The sequence below is a fragment of the Gymnoscopelus braueri genome, assembly GCF_963280865.1.
Source record: "Gymnoscopelus braueri genome assembly, chromosome: 20".
Lineage (NCBI taxonomy): Eukaryota > Metazoa > Chordata > Actinopteri > Myctophiformes > Myctophidae > Gymnoscopelus > Gymnoscopelus braueri.
In genome coordinates, this window is record NC_137622.1 from 32,375,345 (window position 1) to 32,397,392 (window position 22,048).

The 22,048-nt window shown below is 42.7% G+C and overlaps 1 protein-coding gene across 2 annotated transcripts in view; it reads right to left on the reverse strand.

The window, feature by feature from the left end:
• Positions 1 to 3,184: 3,184 nt before the first annotated feature.
• Positions 3,185 to 22,048, reverse strand: part of drp2 (dystrophin related protein 2) — a 180,886-nt gene continuing 162,022 nt past the window's right edge. For both annotated transcript variants that reach the window (XM_080415251.1, XM_080415250.1), the window contains 3 exons: positions 5,611 to 5,728; positions 5,077 to 5,163; positions 3,185 to 3,316 (listed from right to left, as the gene is read on the reverse strand). In XM_080415251.1, coding sequence (XP_080271377.1) covers positions 3,297 to 3,316; positions 5,077 to 5,163; positions 5,611 to 5,728 — 225 coding nt within the window. In that variant the 3' untranslated portion in view covers positions 3,185 to 3,296. The remainder of the gene's footprint in view (positions 3,317 to 5,076; positions 5,164 to 5,610; positions 5,729 to 22,048) is intronic.

Consider the following 22,048-nt stretch of genomic DNA (forward strand, 5'->3'; position numbering starts at 1 on the left):
TCTCATCTTTTCCACCATCTGTCGGTCTTACATCATGCTGCACACCCACGGAGGGCAGAGAAAGCAGCAAGCACGTGGAGGAGCCACAAGTGCAAATCGAAGAGGGGCTGATAACTAATTGTGTGACATGTATGAATGACAATAAAGAGACATTTCTATGGGTAAATCATGCTTCCTTGTTTGTGACTGTTAAGTTCCTAAACAGCTCCTCTTTGTTCTAACTTCTGAGATCTCAAAGTGTCCTTCCAGCACCGCTGGCACAGAGTGGGCGTCAACAGATGTTTGCAGATAATGACTGTCTTTGCCTGCTAAGCAGCGGCAAGCTTATATTTATATTGCATTAATACCCAGTCGTACGAGGGTGTTGTGTGCCGAAAATAGACGATCTACAAGCTGGAGCATAAATGAAGCAGCAGCAGCAGCAGGGGGACAGTGTGGGGGGGTTGAGGGGGCGTGTGGGGAGTGTCTGAGTGGAAACCCTGTGCTCTCTTGCTTCCCATATGGTTATTAGCATTCCCATTACGAACAGAGTGCCACCTTCACGTCTCGAAGAACCTGTGCTGCCACGTCCTTGGGGACGGTTCCCTAGCAACTGTATCACAACTAACAGGCAGTGAGCACTGTGGAGGATGATACCAACTCTGTGTGTGTGTGTGTGTGTGTGTGTGTGTGTGTGTGGGGGGGGGTTATAATAATGAAGGCTGGCTGCAAGGTTAGCATGTGTTAACTACATGAACTCTAGCATCCCTATTCTGGGCATGTCATAATAGGCAGATATTCTGCATGAATAGTGTTGTGAGCTTGTAGATCGCCTATTTCTGGTGAAGAGATTTGGTCTGGGGAACAAGTATAGACCCCGGTCAACATATATAGGGGTTTAAGTGGTCAAAAAGTTCATGACTGCATACCTGTGTGTTTTCCCTGGGACATGAGCGCCATACGATGACTGAGAAAAGCACGGAGCAGCTCACTTTTCTTTTTAAAAGGTCTTTGTTTCAGAAAATCTGCTGTGGCAAGCACATCAAAGTGGACCCCTCCACCCTCCCGTCCTCAATATACAAAAAACCCTGCCTGGAGTGGTAAATGGAGTCTTTTCTTCTCTTTGACTTTCAGATCTTTTATTCCCTCTGAGCAGCTCCAGTACTGTGGTTTCACTCACCAAAGCCTTATTTGCCCTGACCCTTTCTAACCCTTTCTGACAGGTGTCGAGGTCTGGCAATCAACCGGGAAAACCCAGTGGTTGTTTTTTCACCCCCGTCTTTCTGACTCAGACTGCCGTGAGTGAAAAAAAACCTTCTTGTGGGTGTTCACATGCACGCTTTGAAATTACTCAAGCGGTGTCAGCGGTTAAAGACAGTGTAGCTTTGCCTGTGCAGTCAGTACTTTGGAGGCTCAGCTGGAGCCCATATTTGGGAAGGCTGACCCCTTCAGAAGTAATCTGTAAAAAGATGGGGGATATGCAGTACTCTGACATCTCTATATTTGGCCAATTACTCCATATTTGGGCATACTTTGTATGTACATACAGACAAAGGCTGTTAAACAGCTGAACCCTTTGGGCCAGGCTTAAAAGAATATTTGCATAAACACTGGTAATAAAGAAATTACCTACCACTCAATACCACACAGTAAAATATTGTGTTAATTTAACACGATTACATTTTTGTCCATTTTTACATGCTCAGAGTTATCCTTGCTGCCACACACAAACAACTGTAATTCACGATTCTTAAGTGTCCTTGGCTTTTAATAGAATAGAATAATGTTTGTGTAAAGAATGTGACCCGGGTATGAAGAAGGCCAAGCTAGTTTTGACCACAGGTCTCCTTGAGAAAGCGAAAAGCAATTAAGTGTGGAGAAAAAAGGTTGACGAGGCATTCAGAATCAGTGGTGTTATTCAGTAGCGAAATAACTCCCGTTCATTTAAAATGTACATGTAGGAGGAGGGGATTATGGGATGAATATATAGCACCACATTATGCCGCTGATGCGCTGTGCCTTTCTTTTGTACCCCTGGCTGTAGTGCTTAGAATTGGGAGAGAGAGAGAGAGAGAGAGACAGAGAGCCTCAGCCTGGCAGCTCTGATGCTCTGGGGCAGCGTCCCCATCACAGAGCACAGCGGGGGAACACTAAGAGCCCGCAGTGGCCGCCTGCATACTGACATTTATCGGCGTACGAGAACCCACTGAGCTACAGCACAAATTGGCTCCACATTGAGCCCGTGCCTCTGAGGCCTGTGAGCCAAGGAGCCGCAAAATCACCACTGGTGCTTCTTCATCTCCACAGATGTGCATGAGAGTTCATATTGATGCTGTGCAGTACACACTGGGTATGTGATATTGATCGTGCAGAGAACATAATAGTGTGTTAGGCTGTGCGCATGATGGGTGGTGTGGGGGCGCGTGTGTGTCTGTATCTGTACATGTGCGTGTGTTTCTACACGAGTGCTCACTTGAGACAATAAGGTGAATGACAGGCAGTTTGCAAAGATTAGAGAGGAAGTGTGTGTTTGTGTGTGTGTATATAGAGGCGCTGTGCTAGCGGGCACTTTGGCTGTCTTAAATAAATAACAGTTTTAACTGATGATGTGTCAGTCCCACAGAGGAAATAAGCTTGGCTGTGGGTCTCGTCGAATCCCTGACAATCTGCATTGCTCTGCATACCCAAGCACAAGCGGAATAAATGCAGTTAATGCCGGTGAGCTAGAACACTGCTCCTACTCATGTCAAAAAAACTAAAACAAAACAAGAATGCAAGACTGATAAAACATTCGAAACAAAAACCAATCACAGACACTCCAGTTACTGGCATTCTGACAGAACAAGGGGATATGCTTCTCATTCCGTTTTGCATTGTTAAAGTCCTTTTCATGGAAGGTCCAATTTTGTGCTGTGTACGGATATAAAGCTTCTCACCTCGAGACAACTACAGACGCTGGTTAGCACAGTGTCTTGGCTGGGCACTACATTTGTCATTTAACTTTAGTCTCTCCCTGACGGGCTGCTAATGTTAGTCATATTTGGCTGGTTAAGACATTGTCAGGCTGTGCCACTAAGGTTAACCAAGTTAGCTAGCTAGCACCACCTCGCAAAACGGCCGTTAGCGTTAACCTTCAGCTGTTAGCATGAAAAAGGCCATTAGTGCACAGAGTTCCAGCTCAGAGCTGGGTCTGGGTAAGTCAGCTACTGTAGTGGTTATAGTGCCTGGTGTACTGTGGCGTTGACCTCAGCCATATGGAGCCCCTGCCTTCAGGTCTCTCATCAGGCATCACTCTGCTCTTCAGGGCACACCTGGAGTTAGATGAGCGACGTGGTGCCTAAAAGGAAAGGGAGCAGAAAAGAGAGAGATTATGTTTTTGTCCCTTACACGAACATGGCTGCAAAACTTTCAGGAGAAGATGTGAGATGTGTGTAGTTCAGGTGGCATTGGGAGTGGGCTTCGATTTCTTAAATATATGTAACACAATGTAAACTCCACAATTGATATTTAAAAAATATCTTATTCCTCTAGTACGCTGTGGTGGATTTACTGTAACCAACCACTTATTGAAGTGAGCTACTAAGTTATAGTATTCAAAGTTTTATTTTTCCTTGGCTTTTCAAGCTTTCCTTAGGAAATTGGCTTTTAAACCTACCTTACATTTAATTTTGGAAAAGGTTGAATGCTGGAGTGGAGCTTTCCGATCTTTTCTGTGGATGCCGACTTTCAAAAGTTGCATCACATTTAAGGGTGCTTAGTAAAGCTTATGGGATTGGTTTGCACATGTTTTTCGAAACACACTGCTAACATAGGATTTCAGACTACAATCATATCACTTTCTGAGACTGGGGCTGTTATAAGAGCCTCTTCAATTTTATGCCACTCTCTCTCTAGGTCGTCCTCAGACGAGCCCTCCATCGTCGCTTCCAGTCATCCTGGGTCTCCATACATCTGGCCAGCTCTTTGGTGCTTTTTTTCTATCGATTAGTCACCCCAAAAAAATATCCATGAATTCAAGTCTCCATGGGGTGACTAATCGATAGAAAAAAAGTATTTTTGGGTTGAACTATCCCTTTAATGTAGGACGGCCTCGTGACCGGTGCACGTGTGTTGGTTCCCACAGCACCAATTTGCTGGCTGGCAGCTCTTACAGTTTACAGTTTAGGCACATAGCAGACGCTCTTAATCCAGAGCGATTTACAGTAAGCAAGGACTCATGATACATCATAATACATCAAATGCATAAAAAATGTAATCTAATAATAAAATAATACATAAGTAAACCAATAATCTAATAATAACTAATACAAACGTAAACCAAGAACCTATCATCAGCCTACATTGAAACTATACACTATAGGATGCCAGGCCAACAATGACCTGGCATCTGTCTATGCTATCTAAGTTACATTTTAGCCTTTGCATAATCCTGCAAGGTCGTCAAGGCTAGGGCAAGTGCTACGGGCTGATGATGCAGCTCTTGATGTCTTTGGCAATGTCCTGCTAGTCACATTCTCCTGGCTGCTATTTTCTCGCTCACCCTTGGTATTCCCTCAGACAGATTCATGCTGGTACACTGTTGCTGATGTTAAGTACTGAACGCAACATTCTTGTGTAGCACCCGTCTAGAGACTTCTGCAGGGTTGGTTTCAGGGTCCAGCATTCACTGCCATATAGGAGAACAGACTCTACCGTTGCATAGAAGAAGCTGAGTTTGATTTGTCCGGGGAGGTTGGAGTTCCATACACAGGCCAGGGCCCTCCATACAAATGCCTTCCTCAGTGGACCCATGAGCCCCGGTACTTGAAGTCCTTGACTTCCTTCAGAACAGTGCCTCCTGTTGTTGTTTTAGGTGCATGTTCAAAACCTTGGCACACTCTGACTCTGTTCAAGAGCTCCTGTGCTTGTTCCACGTGGTCGTGGAACAAGCCAATGCCAATGAACGATTTTACATGTGTAAAATCAAGTAATTTTCACTGGGCTACGTGAGATTCCTGGGGTCTTTCCTCTGCAAGCACAACACTGTGGAAACAACCATGTAGAGAAGGCTTTGGAAAAAGCATTCGCCAAACACCGCAGGGATCCATGGAGGCTTACCTGGCTCTGAAGGGAAGACGTTCCTCAGTTGTTCGATCACCTCCTGAAGCTGCAGCACTGTATCCTGTTCATGCTCCATGTCATCTCCTGTGACACACACACACGGGCACACACACACACACACGCGCAGAAGCATTAGTTCACACCTGAAGGGTGTGAGCTGAGAAAAGAAAATGTGTTAGAAGCTTTAACATGTTTCCCATGGGTCTGGCAGTGTTTGTGTTTATTTTTTTTAAGTCAAGGTCAAGCGGTGCAGACTTAACTTAAAGTCCACAGCCTATCGGCTGCCGTGTTAAGTGGGTAGATGGGTGGGCCGCGTACATTTTCAGAGCATCATTTTAATGATCAATCAATCGATTGTGTTCCACCTTGGATCAATGGGACTAACGTAGTATACTTTTAAGTTCTTCATTATTGGTATCACTTTTTCATTATTAATGTTATTTTATCATTACAATCTTAATGTTTTGCCAATTATCTGGGGGCCTACCCTTTCGTCCCACTTGTGGGCCCTGGCCACCACTTGTCACTGACCTGCTGCTTCAGTGTCTGTGGTCTCTCTGCTGGCTGCCTCTCCGTGGTGTCCTCCCCCCGATACGGGAGAGGACAGGGTGGACGGCTCCGAACCGTTGGCCTCTGAATCATCTTTGGGCTGTCAGGATAAAACATTATTATTCATCATGAAAAAGAAAATTGCTGCTCGTATTCATCACGACACTCAGATAGCAGCCACTTTTGCCTTTCAGAGTTTAATCAATGTGGTAGTTGATGGCACAAAGCCAAGCAGTCCTACACAGCCACATTCTGCAAAAACAAAAAGAGGACAAAAATGCCATTTTGTTCCAACAGCTTTAACAGATCGGCCGTCAAAATACTGCTTTTTACTCTTTTATTAAATGGAGGAAAGGAGAGAGGGAGTGGGAGATGGAGACTGGCAAGTGTTGCAATGCACGCAGCAGGATTGCGCGGGGAGAGACGTTGACATAGCTTGGGGCGGTTCTGAAGCCACAATTGGAAGGCAGATAATGTGATTCACCAGCTGGCAGTTTCCAAAAGAAAACACTGTAAATATTCAAGATGTAAATAAGTTCTGTTTCAGTGAAACTGAGGTCTCTGCGGGGACTTTTGAGGACAGGATAGGGACTCTGATGCATCGCCGCAGTCTACAAAGGCAGATTTACTTTCCAAGGAAAAGACACAGCAATTTTGATCCTGAGAGGAAAGGAACTTGCGTCTTTCCTTTGTTCCTTGCCTGCTCCACTCATACAGGGGGGGGGAGAAAAACATGTACGAGTGTTCGTTGGAGTGAATATTTCTTTAAGCAGTGAAACAAAGAACTGGAGACCGACAGGACACGGTAATGGAGTGAAAGTTCAACCTGACACCTAGAATTCTATCAGCTCGAAACCAAAGCGATTTGCATGAATTAGTTTTTCGTTTAATTATTCTTCCTCTGCTGGGCTCTCAATCTTTGCACCACTTTCTTCTTGTGCTCCTTTCATCCAGTCTATTTTACTCCGCTATTATCACTCACTCAAACGGACTCCTCCCTCTACTTAGTGACCTGCGTCTGCAATTAACATTAGCCCTTCTTTTCTCGCTGTCACCACAAATTACAGTAATCAAGCAACACGCTTGATTACTGATTACTTTGGTTACTTTCTCTCCTCTACTTTATTGGTTGTATTTTATTCATCATACCTTTCCTCTAAAGTAGCAAAGTGCATCTACAGTACCTTATGTCCCATTTCATTGAGCTACAGGCCATCTCAACTCTGCAAGCCTTGCTTTCTCTCCAGACTCACTAAGTTTTTTTTTATCTCCACCAGGCCGAAGGGGAGGTGTTTTCTCCCCTGTCTGTGTGTCTATGTGTGTGTTCAGGGCTAATCTCACAAAGTGCTGGACCAATCAGTGCCAAATTTCTCATGCCTTTTGGCCAAGGAAGTACCTCAACCTCAATTTTTCAAATCGGCTTCATGGTGGTGCTATACCGGCCCGCTTTACGTTTTTGGTCTACAAGTCTTGAACCATAGGTCGTACAATCAAATGTCTTTTTCCTGGATTCCCAGAATAATTATGTAACACTCCATATAACCCATGCCAATTTCCACCAAACTAGATTTTCCAGACATGATTTGAGCAGTGACCGTGATGGATTGGTTTTCCAACATATGGCAGATTGTTAATAGCCCTTAAACACTTTATCAGGATGAAATTGTTAAATTATGTCATCATTGGATAAAATGACACAGTTTCATCATGACCATGTGTGTAGCCTGCAGCAAAATGATTACAACCTTGAGGTGACATCATAAATGTTTTCTGTGATTATATTGACTAGGTTCTGAGCTGTCCATGACCCCCATATCAAATGTCATTGACCATGGGGGTCCATGACATAAAAAGGTTAGAAAACCCCTGGTTTAGCCTATGGGGCTGGCCTACTGCCTAGAAGAGTGAATGTCCCTCACACTCATTCACAGACTCCTGTCCACATTGTTTAAAAGGTTACTGATGTTGCAGTCATTAACATTTTTACATAGATATAAAACAAATAGATAGGGACCTGGTTCAAAAATCTATCTAATTTTTGTTTCTGCCAGGCCGGCTGGAGATGGTGGTTTACCAGGCTAATATTCCTACAGATTTTGTCCAAACCTCACGCAATTCGGTACACATATCTCTAGTAGTCATGTGATCAAGACATACAGTATCTGTCAGATTTCTCATATTCCATTCCGATTGGCTTCCAAAGTTGGCTACTGTGAAACCTCGCACACACACTCACAGTAGGCCAAGGAAGAACTGCCAACCCACATCGGCCTCATGGTGGCTCTACAACAGCTCGCACGCACGCACGCACGCACGCACACGCACACGCACACGCACACACACACACACACACACACACACACACACACACACACACACACCTATAGCATACAGTGTGGAGAAAAGTCAGTGTTTTGTTAACAGAACATTCTTGGTTCAAATCCAACGATGTTTTTCCAAGTTTGTATCTGGCTCTAATCTTTAACTGAAGAGCGTACATAAGAACTGATTAAATGAAGTGAACCACGGTGGTACAGTGGTGAGGTACACAATATTACATTATTGCACAGTCTAATTAATTAGGATTAATTTATAAAATTTGCAGATCTACAAGCTTGCAACATGTGTTGTGATTTCATAGTTATCAAAATCCTATGGAGCCATGTCTTAAATTGTCACAAATATCTTCGATGCCTCTGTGGTGCAGGAGCTTAATCACAGTTTCAAGGTTGTTGGTTCAAATCCAGCTTTTGGAACCTTTTTACTCTACAGCTTAATACTATCAGGCTAAGAATTAAATCATAAACAGTTAGCGGTGACCAGACGTCCTGCTTTGCACGGGACAGTCCCTCATTTCCATGGCTTTTCACGCGTGCGGCGTCCCACAAATTGAGACACTGTCCAGTCTGTCCTGCATTGTGACAGGCAGGCTCCAGTGTTCAGTATTCACGTTTTAAAATCTAGCTTTCATCAAAGGGCTGTGTGGAGACACAGCACTCTAATTACCCTCTTTAAGAGAGAAATAAAACAACATCAGTCATAAATCAATGCGCAGGTGTTGAGAGGTTCGCTGATTATTGCTGTTGAAGCTCTTAACATGACCACACAGCAAACTATACTGGGCCGCGTTCTGTTCTGCTGCAATCTCAGCTCCCGTCAGTCACAAGTGGACACTGGACACAGCACTGCTCAGGCAGCACCTGAATAAACTATAAGGTATGCTTTTATTAAACATCGCGTTCACAAACGCATTTATTTTGTAAAGAGATAATGATCAAAGGAACCGCTGCAGCATTTTTGATCTAATCAATAGCAAAATAGGACAAAACTACAGGAGCTGTACACCTCTGTAGACTACTAAAAGAGAATGCAGTCTGTTCCATCAAGAATTCAAGTTCAAGTACAGAATCAAGTTGGAACACTATCCTGATGTGTCCTCACAAGTATGGTAATACAAACTGTGTGTGTGTGTGTGTGTGTGTGTGTGTGTGTGTGTGTGTGTGTGTGTGTGTGTGTGTGTGTGTGTGTGTGTGTGTGTGTGTGTGTGTGTGTGTGTGTGTGTGTGTGTGTGTGTGTGTGTGTGTGTGTGTGTGTGTGTGTGTGTGTGTGTGTGTGGGCCTCATGCAGCAACCGTTCTCACATTGGGTGCCAGAGGTTTATTAAAATATTATACGTTGAGTGCCAGCATTTCTTCCATCCACTTGCGTTATAAGTTTCGTGCTGTGAGAAGCCCCGACGCAGAAGTGCATGTAAACAAAGCGTGCGTGCGAGACGGCGGAGGGTCCCGACTAACGCCTGGAACAATAATATTTCTAACGCGACCCTCCATTGCAGCGTGATCGCCGATCGAAAACGGCTCGTTTCCACCACATTAAAAAGAAATGGAGATATTAAGCTTTTAGTCAAGGAGATAACATTGAAAACGCCGACCGGAAGGATTTTTGACATGGAGCCAGATCCAGCCTCTTCTTCTCAGAAAATGCTTGGGTGATGTCAAAGTTTCGTTTTAGCGCCCCACGTGGCCCACATGTATAAAAATAGAATTGGGTCAAAAACGGTCCGGACCGTTTTCGGCACTTCTCGTTTGGACCCTCAAAAACGGTCCGGACCGTTTTTGGCATTCAATGTGTTAAGAGGAAATGTCTTCTTAAATCCACTTAAGAAGTTTTTAAGAAGATTTTGGTATACTCCAATGTTTTCTTAGCTGTGATCTGTTCTTAGGAAAGAACAGAATCTATGCACTCTTTCTTAAGAGGACATTTCTTCTTAGACCCACTTAAGAAGTTTTTAAGAAGATTTTGGTATTGTTGCGAACGTTCAGGGCATACTTGCCAGCACTGGCCTATATATGGAGATCCCCATAAACGGAGACAATCGACCTACGAAGTCGTCATAGAGACCTAAAACGTGTCATAGATACGGAGTCTGACATCAGCGAACCCTTCCCAGAAACTCCATATATGGAGATAACCGTCACGTCCAGGACTGGCGTCATGGTCCATATTTGGGCATAACTGACATAGGCAGCTCCATATATGGAGATGTCTGACCCTATCTGATCACCGTAGTGACATTAGGGCCGCAGCCAACAGTATAAAGCACGCTGGATGCCATGGTTAAAAGGCTCTCTCTCATCATCGGCACTAGCAGCAGTTTTAACCCTTCCAGAGTAACCAGCATCGATACAAGCAGGATTAGTTCACCTGACAAACCAACATAGATCACCGATCCAAGGACGAGTATCTGGCGTTACAACCCAGTGAAGCCTCACAGCGGCTCCTGAGTCCGGTTCCAAACAACCAGCCGATTATCAGTATTACAGGTATACTCCAATGTTTTCTTAGTTGTGATCTGTTCTTAGGTAAGAACAGAATTCTACGCACACTGAAGAGCACTCTTAGGGTGCCCTTTGAGTTCTTAAGTGTGACATGTTTGTGCAAAAATAATTTATTCTCAAAGTTTCTTCAATTCTACAGTTGCATAATATAGGATTTAAATTACAATAATATTTGTATAATATCTTTAGAGCAGTGGTTCTCAAAGTGTGGTCTGGGGACCCCCAGGAGTCCTTGAGGGAGTTTTATGGGGTCCACAGCAAACGAGGAACAGTTTAACCACTTCTTTAACCCTATTTTATAACGTGTTTGAAAATAGCCGATCTACAAGCTCACAACGCGTCCCATTACTGGCCATTTTGAGCTTGTGGACCGGCTATTTTCGAAACATTTTGATAAATCTTGAAAAATTTTCCCTGGCAGAAAATATTTTCAGATGGGGGTCTGCAGCCAAATGCATGTAAATTTGGGGGTCCTTGACATGAAAATGTTTGAGAACAACTGTTTCAGAGTTTTCAACAGGACTGAAAATACAATCTAACCCAAACGAACCCGGTTCAGTTGAAGCCCAAGCCCCATACCCCCATAACCCCCCACCCAACCCACCCTCATCACCCCCCCATACCCCCACCCCCCTACACCCTCACCCCCATATCCCTGACAGTCGCCATACCCCCATTTTCCCCGTCCCCTTCCTACCTGAAGGGGACGGGAAACATCATCTCGGACCTACTGTAAAAGTGCCAAAATCTGCTCCAGCTGGAAGCAGTTCCTTAGCTGCCATGTCCTCATGTTATCTCACAGAAACATGAAAAATGTACTCTAACAAAACTGTTATATCTGACATGATATGTTAAGATCCCACCCCCCAACATCAATTTCTTTTGATGACACTAGTTAGCAGACAATTGTTCGAGTCCCAAGTCATTTGGTTCCAAGTCCAAGTCGAGTCCAAGTCAATCCAACCCTCAGGTCCGAGTCCCAAGTCGAGTCCCAAGTCATTTGGTCCCAAGTCCAAGTCGAGTCCCAAGTCAATCCAACCCTCCGGTCCGAGTCCAAGTCGAGTCCCAAGTCATTTGGTCCCAAGTCCAAGTCGAGTCCCAAGTCTTTTTGTTGTGGGCAAGTCAAGCCGAGTCACAAGTCGAGTCACAAGGTTGTGTCAAGTCCCCTACTACTATTGTTCCCCAGCCCACCCACACAGCACTCAGGTTTATATCTTGAAGAGAGAAACCATATCTTAAAGTCAAGAATTAAAACCAGCATAAAGCTGTTCATTTATCCATTACAACATTACATGTCTGATCATTTAGTTAGAACTAGGGAAAGGCTAAATTACACTAAAGAAATGGCATGTTTGATACAAAATTGTTTATTTTTTTTTACTTTTTGCACCAGGCTGGCAGGCTCAAACTGGCACTGCCTTTCTGAGTAGTTTTCAAGTGTATTGTTTTGTAAACAAAGTTAGAGCAAGTGAACAAAGTGCTCATGTAAACATTAAACAAAGTCAAAGGTAACAAACAACAAACTTCAAGGACATTACTTTTGCTATAACTATAATTATTAATGAATATTGGATAAACTGTGGGTGAAATGATGCAGGAAAGGAAATACATTAATGGCATTTATCTATAGGCCTATAATCTTGCCGTGTCTGTGTTTGTTTTGTAGTATTTTAATATTACGTCATTTTCCATCAGGCACAGTTTAGCCATCTACTACAGTACACATGCAGTGTTGCCAGATTCTGTGAGAGAAACAAGCAACCAGGTCTAGGAAAACCAGCCCCAAATCAGCCCAAAAGAAGCGACTATGGGCCACATGAGCACTTTAACATATACATCAGCTATTTGAAAATACTACTAGATCTACAAGCTCACAACGCGTCGCATCGCGATGCGTTGTGAGCTTGTAGATCTGCTATTTTCAAATAAAATCTTGCGGGGAAATGATAATAAGCAGATCTGGCAACCCTGTACACGTGTTTTTATTTTGTTTTTGCAAAGGGGTCCTTGGTAAAAAAAAAAAGAAGAACCATTGTTGTTTTGTCCTCCTGCGCATAGCGGGGGAAAAAAGCTCACCACAATCCAGCTCTTGACGCCCGCGGCATGTGCACAAACGAGCACGAGCGCAAGAATTTCACGGGACCGCGCCCGCTTGCCTCACCGCCCTTCAACTTCTCCGCGCGTCCCAAATAATCGCCCGCCTCTTTTTGAAAATGAATTACATAGGCGTGTCAGCTGCTCGTCAGCCGCTCCCCGTCTGAAACGACCCTTAGCCTTTTCTTACTTTTCAAGTGACAATAGCCGATTTATAAACTGACACATGCATTACATTTGCAACATATTGCGAGTTTGTAGAGCTGCTATTCTATTTTACACTAATAGAAGTTTTTTACATTTTCTATGCTATTCTATTTTACACTAATAGACGTTTTATTTTACACTAATAGACGTTTGTTTTTAACAATCATTTTATACTAGCTGGTCATCTATTTGACAGACAGTCTGTTAATATTGCGGTAGCAGATCATGGTGATGAATCAATCACTGACAATTCACTCGACCTGTCCCCCCCATGTTTTACATTTAGACGAATTACACATTCTGAGGTTTTAATTGCACTTGCAAAAATATGCACAAAAAAATCAAAGGGTGCAGACGATATTAGCCCATACCTGCTGCATCTTAGTGCACGTTTAATTGCTGCACCACTTACCCATATATTTAATTTAACACTTACATCAGGCTCAATTCCCGCAATTTGGAAAGATGCACAAGTCATACCACTACACAAGGGTGGTGATCAGTCAGAACTAAATAACTATCGGCCAATATCAAAATTGTGCTGTCTGGCCAAGATCCTCGAGTCCCTCATCAGTTCACAGCTACGTGCATTCCTGAACACACATAACATACTCCAACCTCAACAGTCAGGTTTTAGACCAGGTCACAGCACTGTGACAGCTACAACTCTTGTCACAAACAATATTCTAACCGGTCTAGATAATCACCAACACTGCGCAGCTATTTTTATAGATCTCTCTAAAGCATTCGACACCGTGGATCATTCTATTTTATTACAAAAGCTATCCTCCATTGGCTTGGATGACCTATCTGTCAGATGGTTCTCCAATTATCTGACGGATAGAACACAAGCCGTTGTAGCTGATGGTTTTAAATCTAGTTCTCTATCTGTTGGTAAAGGTGTCCCTCAGGGTTCAATTTTGGGCCCCCTTTTGTTCACCCTCTATGTTAATAATGTTGTACTCCCCTCCCCGAAATGGGATGTACATTTGTATGCGGACGACACAATTTTGTACAGCATTGGCCCAACGCTTGAAGCGGCCACTGCAAATTTGCAGACTGCCTTCACTAGGTTTCAAAGGGCTCTAATTCAACTTAAACTTGTCCTGAACGCTAACAAAACAAAATGCATGGTATTTTCCAGATCTCCAAACACAAATTCCTCTACTGGTGTTTACACTCTTAAAGGTGAACAAATTGAACTGGTCTCATCTTATAGGTACCTGGGCATTTGGCTAGATTCCAAGCTCTCATTTAAGATTCATGTGGAGAACCTAACCAAAAAACTAAGAGGGCAGATTGGTTTCCTCTACAGAAACAGGTCCTGTTTTTCTTTTTCCAGCAGAAAAACTGTTATTCAATCTGTCATAATGTCTGTGTTTGATTATGGTGATGTGCTATACATGCATGCCTCAATCTCTACACTCAAGCCTCTTGAGGCAGTCTACCACAGTGCCCTACGTTTTATCACTGGTGATGACTATCACACCCATCACTGTATTCTATATGATAAAGTGGGTTGGTCATCTCTCGCAGTACGCAGAGAGCAACATTGTATTCTTTTTATTTATAAGGCCTTGTGTGGCAAGCTTCCTCAATACCTTTCTTCGCTCTTAGAACCAAAGGTTTCTGGACACTCAACACGTTCACAAAGACACATTAGATATACCAGTCCACGTAAGAAAAGTGAACAAGGAAAGACTGCCTTCATGTATTATGCTCCACACAAATGGAACAAACTTCAGGACTCTCTGAAACTGGAGCGATTGGTCTCAATAGAGACATTTAGGGTACTTCTCGAGGACAAATTTCATAGTAACTGCACCTGTTTCATGTAACACTGTTTATTTGCTTCTGTGACGATTGTAATATGATTCAAATGTTTGTTATTGTTTTTCATTATGTATATGTGTTATATGCTGTTATCAGGGCGTCCCTGAAAAAGAGAGCTTGCTCTCAGTGGGCTCCCCTGAATAAATAAAGGAAAGAAAGAAAAGAAAGAAAGTGGTTAAACTGGCACAGTAATCTTTTGTCTTTGATTACCGGTTGCACCCTAGAGCTAAGCAAACCTCTAACTATTAGGGTAATATATACAGTAAGCTTGGCCTAACGGGACATATCCTACTACCATATTTGCCTTATACTGTATACTATATGCCACGCTGCTTGAGTGCTGACTGATATTGAATGTTGGATGAGGACATGTCAAGTTAAATTTGTTGCATTGCCCTTGTACTGCATTGTACTGTATGTGAAGCTCTGTTGTATTTTTTAGCATGTGTGCATGTGCTCTGTGCTGTGATACTGTCACTTAATACGTCTGTACTTTTTGTGTGCATTGAGTTGGATGGACTGGGGGGGTTGACTCACCCTTCCGGCTACCATGGCTGCCAGTTCCCACCTGATGTTGTGTGGGAGTTCTGACTGCTCCAAACCGTACTGAATAACTGCTAGCTTGCATAACGTCTTCAGTGTTGGACTAAAGTCTAAGATGTACAGGTCATCAGAGAGTGAGAGAGTACAGTTGTGTCCTCCATAGAGGATGATACGATCTCCTACCATGCAACAGCGCATCCTGCACTTCCGAGACGGGCCTTTTCCCTTGGGCTCAACCTTCATACAGGAGAAGGTCTCTGGATTGAATTTCCACAGACCATTGAAATATTTGCTCCGGCCATCAAATATGTATAGCTCTCCATTGTAGGAAAAGGCTGAAAGATGCCAGGGCCGTGCAAGAATATGTGCAGAAGGCGTGTTCAGCCAGCAGTTGGTCTCTGTGTCAAACACTCTGATGTAGCTGGTGCACTGGTCCCCTGTGTCCTCAAATACAAACATATTTTTTCCGATGATTGTGGCAGTTTCATATGAAAGAGGAGGATCTCTGGTGTTAATTAAAGACCAGACCATTGTAGTGGTGTCCAACTTGTAGATGTCATTAGTGTAACTATTAATCAGCTGGGTGCATCCTCCAAGGATATACATGACCTTCCCCAAGACACAGGCTGAGTGGTTGAACCTCCCCTCTGGAATGGTTCCAGAAATCTCTGGCTTGAACCATCTGTGGGCGTCGACATCAAAGGCATAGAGAAGGTTGCAGAAACCATACCCTCCCCAGATGTAGATGATATATTCTATAAGCACAGCTGTGTGGCCCTTGCGCCTGGAGGGGACTTCAACAGGACGTTTTCCTCTTCCAGTCTTCACTGGGGGCAACTTCATCCAGCATAGAGACACTGTGTTGAAGATGTGCACTTCAATCTGATCACCTCTGTTTTTTCCCCTTCTGTTTCCCCCCCCTCCAAAGCAGTACAACTTGTGTTCTACTGCAACAGTTGCATCTGCCTCTGGTCCTCCTTTTAGATGTACCGTCCATTGAAACATTTCACACACAATAAGAAAAAGGTGTCACCAACTAATTATCCAGGGTTGATAGAACCTTACTCTCCACACTGAAAGTATCTGAATGACAATCAGTTATTTTAAAGGATAATTACAAGGTTGTGATGATGACGGTGTGATATCATTACATTATGAAGTCATTTTGTAGAATAATGTCTTGAAAGTCTTGCAGATAGAGTCTCAGTGGGATCTGTATAGATTCGTGTCTTAGATGTAGTTGTTGTCTCCGGGTGTCACAGAGGGATCTGAATTAACCCGGAGATTACTTTGCATTTTATGTTGTTGGCTGCAGTGCTAGTGACATCACGGTGATGTCCCTGTGAGTCAGTCATATCCATATGGAGCCCCCGATGTCTATGATGTCAGGCTTGGATGTTTCGGTTAGCTCCATATATGGAGCTCCAGGAGGGGGTCTATGATGTCAGACTTGGGCATGTCAGTTATCTCCGGGCATCCTGAACACGGTCTAACTTGCGGTGGTATCCATTTATGAATAATGCTGGCAAGTATGCGCTGAACCGTTCTTTACAGCCGCCCCACTGATAAAATTGTCATTTTTTCCCCACTCAGTCTGTGTCTCATAGGAGGGCTGTGGACACTTCAGAAATCCGTCTACCAGTGACATCATCGTTAGGGAGGATTTTTTCTTTCTTCAATATATTACTTTTTTTATTATCATTTGTATTAATGCGAGAACAATGGCTTCCATTATAGCATGCTAACTTTCCAGGAACAGAAAGCCTGTCGTTTCTATTAGCTTGGATTCCCTATCGATGATGTTACTGGTAGACGGGTTTCTGAACTGTCCACAGCCCTCCTCTGAGACAGACCGAGTAGACAAAAATGGTGCCATGTTATAATGAGCATTAGTGAGGACCAATTATATGAAGACAGGTTGAAAATTGGTGAAAAAAACAACGGGAGCAGACGGGAGCGGGATTAAGAAAATACTCCCGCGCAGGGCTCTAACGCACACACACATAATAAATGTGAAAATGTGAAGAAAAAAAAAATATATAACTTGTTACTATGGCAGTATCAGCCAGGTGCTTCTTGTTTCTAATTAAGGGTGGGGTTTATTGGCACAGGGTATATAAGAGCTAAATTGCATTATTTCCCTTGCTGTAAGGTTGGTGTACCTGAGGAGGACAAGAGCTTGAAAGCATGGTTTTAAGAAACATATCGGCATGAGGCCGCCTGGTAATTTAGTAAGTATGGTAAAAAGACTGCCCTTAATCCATGCTGCTGTGCTCCTTCTCCTCCTCTGTTACAACAGCTAATGTATGGTATTGTATGTATGTTTTAGATATGTTTGTTGGTTTAAAGGTAGGGAAGTGATACATTTTGGTTTAAAAAAAAGTTTAAAGCACCATATTCTGATAGTAATCATTGGAATACAGTGTTTGTTCAGCAACAAGAGTCTCCCTGTCTTTCCAGCTCTTTAATAAACAGAACATACATTTTCATTTGGGCAAAATGTCAGCCAGTCAGGAGAGAGTGCCCATTTATCAGCAAAAATGTTATGGTTCCAATTTTGTCTGCTAATTTCTTTGTGTCATCACTTCCATTTTCACATGTTTATCCTGTATCGTGTGTGAGTTCACTCTCCTGTCTCCTGATTGGATTGGTATCCCGAGCTGAACACTAGCAATGAGTACTATAAGAATATAGATCTATTTAACACTTATTTAATGAAAAAATATCACATACTGTCTCTTTTTAAAGGTTATACACTCTGAACAGAAGGCAAAAGAATAAAGTGCCTTTCTGAATTAATGTCCATACTCGGCTTGGTTAAAATAACCTGTGCATTGTTAAAGAGGACCTTCCCTCTCGAAAAATGAATGAATGTGAATGTGTACCTGAGTTGAAGTACTGGAGTACTTGCTTTTGATGCTGGTGTCAGTATCCTTGTCAAGAGACTCCCACCCATAGAGTTAAAAGCTCCCACCCCACACTGCTCATCCTCTGTTCTGGTTTGTGTTGCAGGTACCTGGTAGGTCAGAGTGACATGTCCAAAGTCCGGCCCGGGGCCCAATCGTAGCATGAGGGCAGATTTTATATGGCCAGCGGCTTCCTTCCTCAAATTTATTATTCATGGCTTCCAGTATAGTCATGTCAAATTCATACATTGTTATTATTATTCATACACGTTTCTCAGTATTTTTAAATTAACCTGGGAGATGGGCTATTTCTCAGTAGAATTTGTAAGGATTCCTAACTGCTTGTTCCTTGTGGTGTTTCATTCTCCAGATATATAGTAGGCTATTTTAATGTATTTTAATAAATTATTTGTAGAAACCTTTTCACACCTTTATGGCTACACTGCCATTTGAACACAATAGCAATGCAGTGTATGTATGTAAAAAAAGGCTTAGGACAGATGAGTAACTGACTTTCGGGTACACTGGCAACTATTCATATGGTACTGTAGTTAAATAAAATGGTTGTAATGTGATGCTCTAAAACTAATAAAAGACCATTTTTATTGAGGCACGTTCAAGTTTTTTTTGTATTGCATCATCAGTTTGATTTGATAGTTGTTTTAGTTGTCTTTTTGTTTTAGTTGAGCTTTGAACCCTGAACCTTTGGTTTTTAAACCCCCGATTTATTTGTTGAGCCACACTGGCATGGAAAATGCAACTGGGAATGTAATACTTAACCCACATTTTAGAATTTAGGATGGAGGGTGAAAAATATTCTTTAGAAGATTTGAACCCTAAACCTTTAGTTTATAAACCTCAGATTTATTTCTTGAGCCACACTGGTACAGAAGATGCAACTGAGAATGTAACACTCAACCCACCTTTCAGAATTTGATTGAGAGTGAAAAAGGTTCTTCAGCAGTTTTGAACCCTCAACCTTATGTTCATAAACCTCAGATTTATCGCTTGAGCCACACTGGCATGGAAGATTTAACTGAGAAAGTAATTCTTAACTGAGAACATACAGCTTACATTTTATTTGGACCTGGATATTGGATAGGGAACACTGGCCCAAAAAACACTGATCATAAGTGTAGATTCATTGTAGATCATTCTGTCAAGAGGAGAGGTGTTAGCTGTGGATTTTCATCTTTTGACTTCTCTCGCTTCAACCTCAAATATGACCTTGAAGTTGCATAAGTGTGAAATGCCTGGCGGGGCAAGAGAAAAGGAGGGGCTTCACAAGCTGAAGCTTGTGGATTTGAATCTTGGTCCTGCTAAGGTCTTACAAAAGTATGAGATCTTACAAAAAGTGGATTTGAACCAACAACCTTCACAGTCTCTCATTTTCAAGTGCAGTATTTCAACCACTGTATCACAATGGGTCATACTTACTCACTTCTCTTGCAGAGTCTTCAGTGAAAGATTAGAGCCAGGTAAAAAAAAAAACCTTGGAAAATAACTCATCTTTGGTTTTGAACAAAGCACTGACTTTTCAATTGCACCACAGAAGCATGCGAGACAATTGTGACAATTACTTAACATTTAGATTCAGAGTGAAATGTTCCAAAAGGTGAATTTGAACAAGGGACCTTCTACTTGTAAGACAGCACCATTTCTCTTGTGCTATAGAAGTACAGGTGTTATTTGTGACAAAGCTGTACTTAGACCACATCCTGCCCACTATTGAATACAAAAAAATTGTCTGAATTTAGTATACATCTTACGTACTCTGTAGTAGCTACTAAGTACGTTTTCAGACATACTAAAAAGTAATCTGGCATAGTAAATAGTATGTTAGTATGCCATTTCGGACGTTGCCTCTCTGCTCCTCAAGTTCTGTATCTTACCTTTGTACAGTACCACTGTGGTTCATACTGAAACAATACTGTTGCACGCTCTTCAGTGAAAGATTAGAGCGATCGAGGTACACATTTGAGAAAGCATTAGAAAGCACGGATGTATCGCAGCAGAAGCATGCAAGATGTCTGTGACAACTAATTACTTTGCATTTAGATATAGAGTGAAAATGTATGTGTGTGTATACACACCGCCGGCTGGAGACTGTTTTCCGGGGGTGGTTTACCAGGCTAACATTATTACAGATTTTGTCCAAACCTCACGCAATTCGATACACATATCTCTAGTAGTCATGTGATCAAGACATACAGTATCTGTCAGATTTCTCATATTCCATTCCGATTGGCTTCCAAAGTTGGCTACTGTGAAACATTACATTACAGTCATTTAGCAGACGCTTTTATCCAAAGCGACTTACAATAAGTGCATTCAACATAGGTAGGGAACAAAACTACTAATGACCAGAAGTCTTAAGTGCATTTCCTGCAAAAACAAGCAACCAGGAGTATACCTAGCGCTAAGGTAAAAGTGCAATATATCAGCTACCTACTTTCTTAAACAGATGAGACAAAATAGCAAAATCAAATGAGCACGAGCTAAAACAAATAAGACTAAACAAGATCCAATAAAACAATACAACAATAAAACAAGAGTTCGTACAACTAGTTAACAACAAGTAGGCCAGGCAAAGAGGAAGGGTAGTGTTTCCTGAAGAAACCTCGCACACACACTCACAGTAGGCCAAGGAAGAACTGCTAACCCACATCGGCCTCATGGTGACAGACAGACAGACAGACAGACAGACAGACAGACAGACAGACAGACAGACAGACAGACAGACAGACAGACAGACAGACAGACACACACACACACACACACGGCCTATACTATATGCATCCACACATATAAGTGAGAGCATGCAGTTAGACTGGGTACAATTACAATATGCTTTGTACTGATTTTCTACTGTATCTAATGTTAATCACCCTGGAACTCAACTACTTTGGAGCTGCTTTTAGCCTTAGATGCATTTTCAATGCAAAGCATGGATTATTCAATGCTTCCGCAAATTTGATTCCTGGAGATTCTTTGAACGATTTAAGCACTCGTATGGTGTGACTCAGAAATTCTTCTGCTTGCAGAAGTGTGACTGAGTGGTCCTTTAGTTGCAGAGACAGGTGTGAAAGCTCAGACAGTGAATCATACACGAGTCCAGTGGCCATTATCACCTCAAGACAATAGCCACACATAAGCCTTCACCTCGGGAGTCGGACGCCACATTATCACATACAAAAGGCTATTTGAAGTTTACATTCTTGCTGCCCCCAGCCCCTCCTTCTTTGGATCAGATACGCCTCCTCGGATGGATATTGGACGGTATACGATTTTTCCGGCCTGGTAGAGATCTGCGCACTGAGGAGGGCACTTTTCAAGTTTTTTTCTGTGAAGTTATGGACTGGGGTAAATGCTTGTAAATGGTCAAAAATGAATAAAAAGGAAAGTCTGGTGGTGACCCTGAACAGGCCACAAAAATTTTTGCTGCGCTTATGCCATAAAATCTCGCTCGATGGTTTTGTGAAAAGTTGGCAGCCCTGAATATATTCTATTTTTACTGGATCCCCTGTCCTGCCCTGTCGAGCAGTAGATACCTCCACCCACTCACAGACCTCACAGTTTCTGCCAAATACATCCACTGAGCTACCTTTAGCACACAATGTCCAGTAACATTTACCTCATCACTTTCACTCCATTTTCCTTATACTTGGAACAACATTGCCCACCAAACACCTCCACATTATAAGTAGCTGTACGTCTGAGCTGGTCTCAATCCAATCCTCACCCAGAGCAAACATCTATGACACCAGCTTTCTTTGCTTATGATCCCGGCCTGTGACATTCTCTCTGCAGCTCTGTTCCATTGCACCATTATGGGATATATACAACTAAATAGCCAATTACAATGCTCCTATTCCTCCGGCTTATGGGCTCTACCGGTTCTAGCCAATTGCAGGCAAGGTGCGCATTATCTGAGTGCTCGATGCACTAGACTAGAGGTTCGACTTGCTTTGGTTTTAGAAAAAAGGAGGAGAGTGAATAT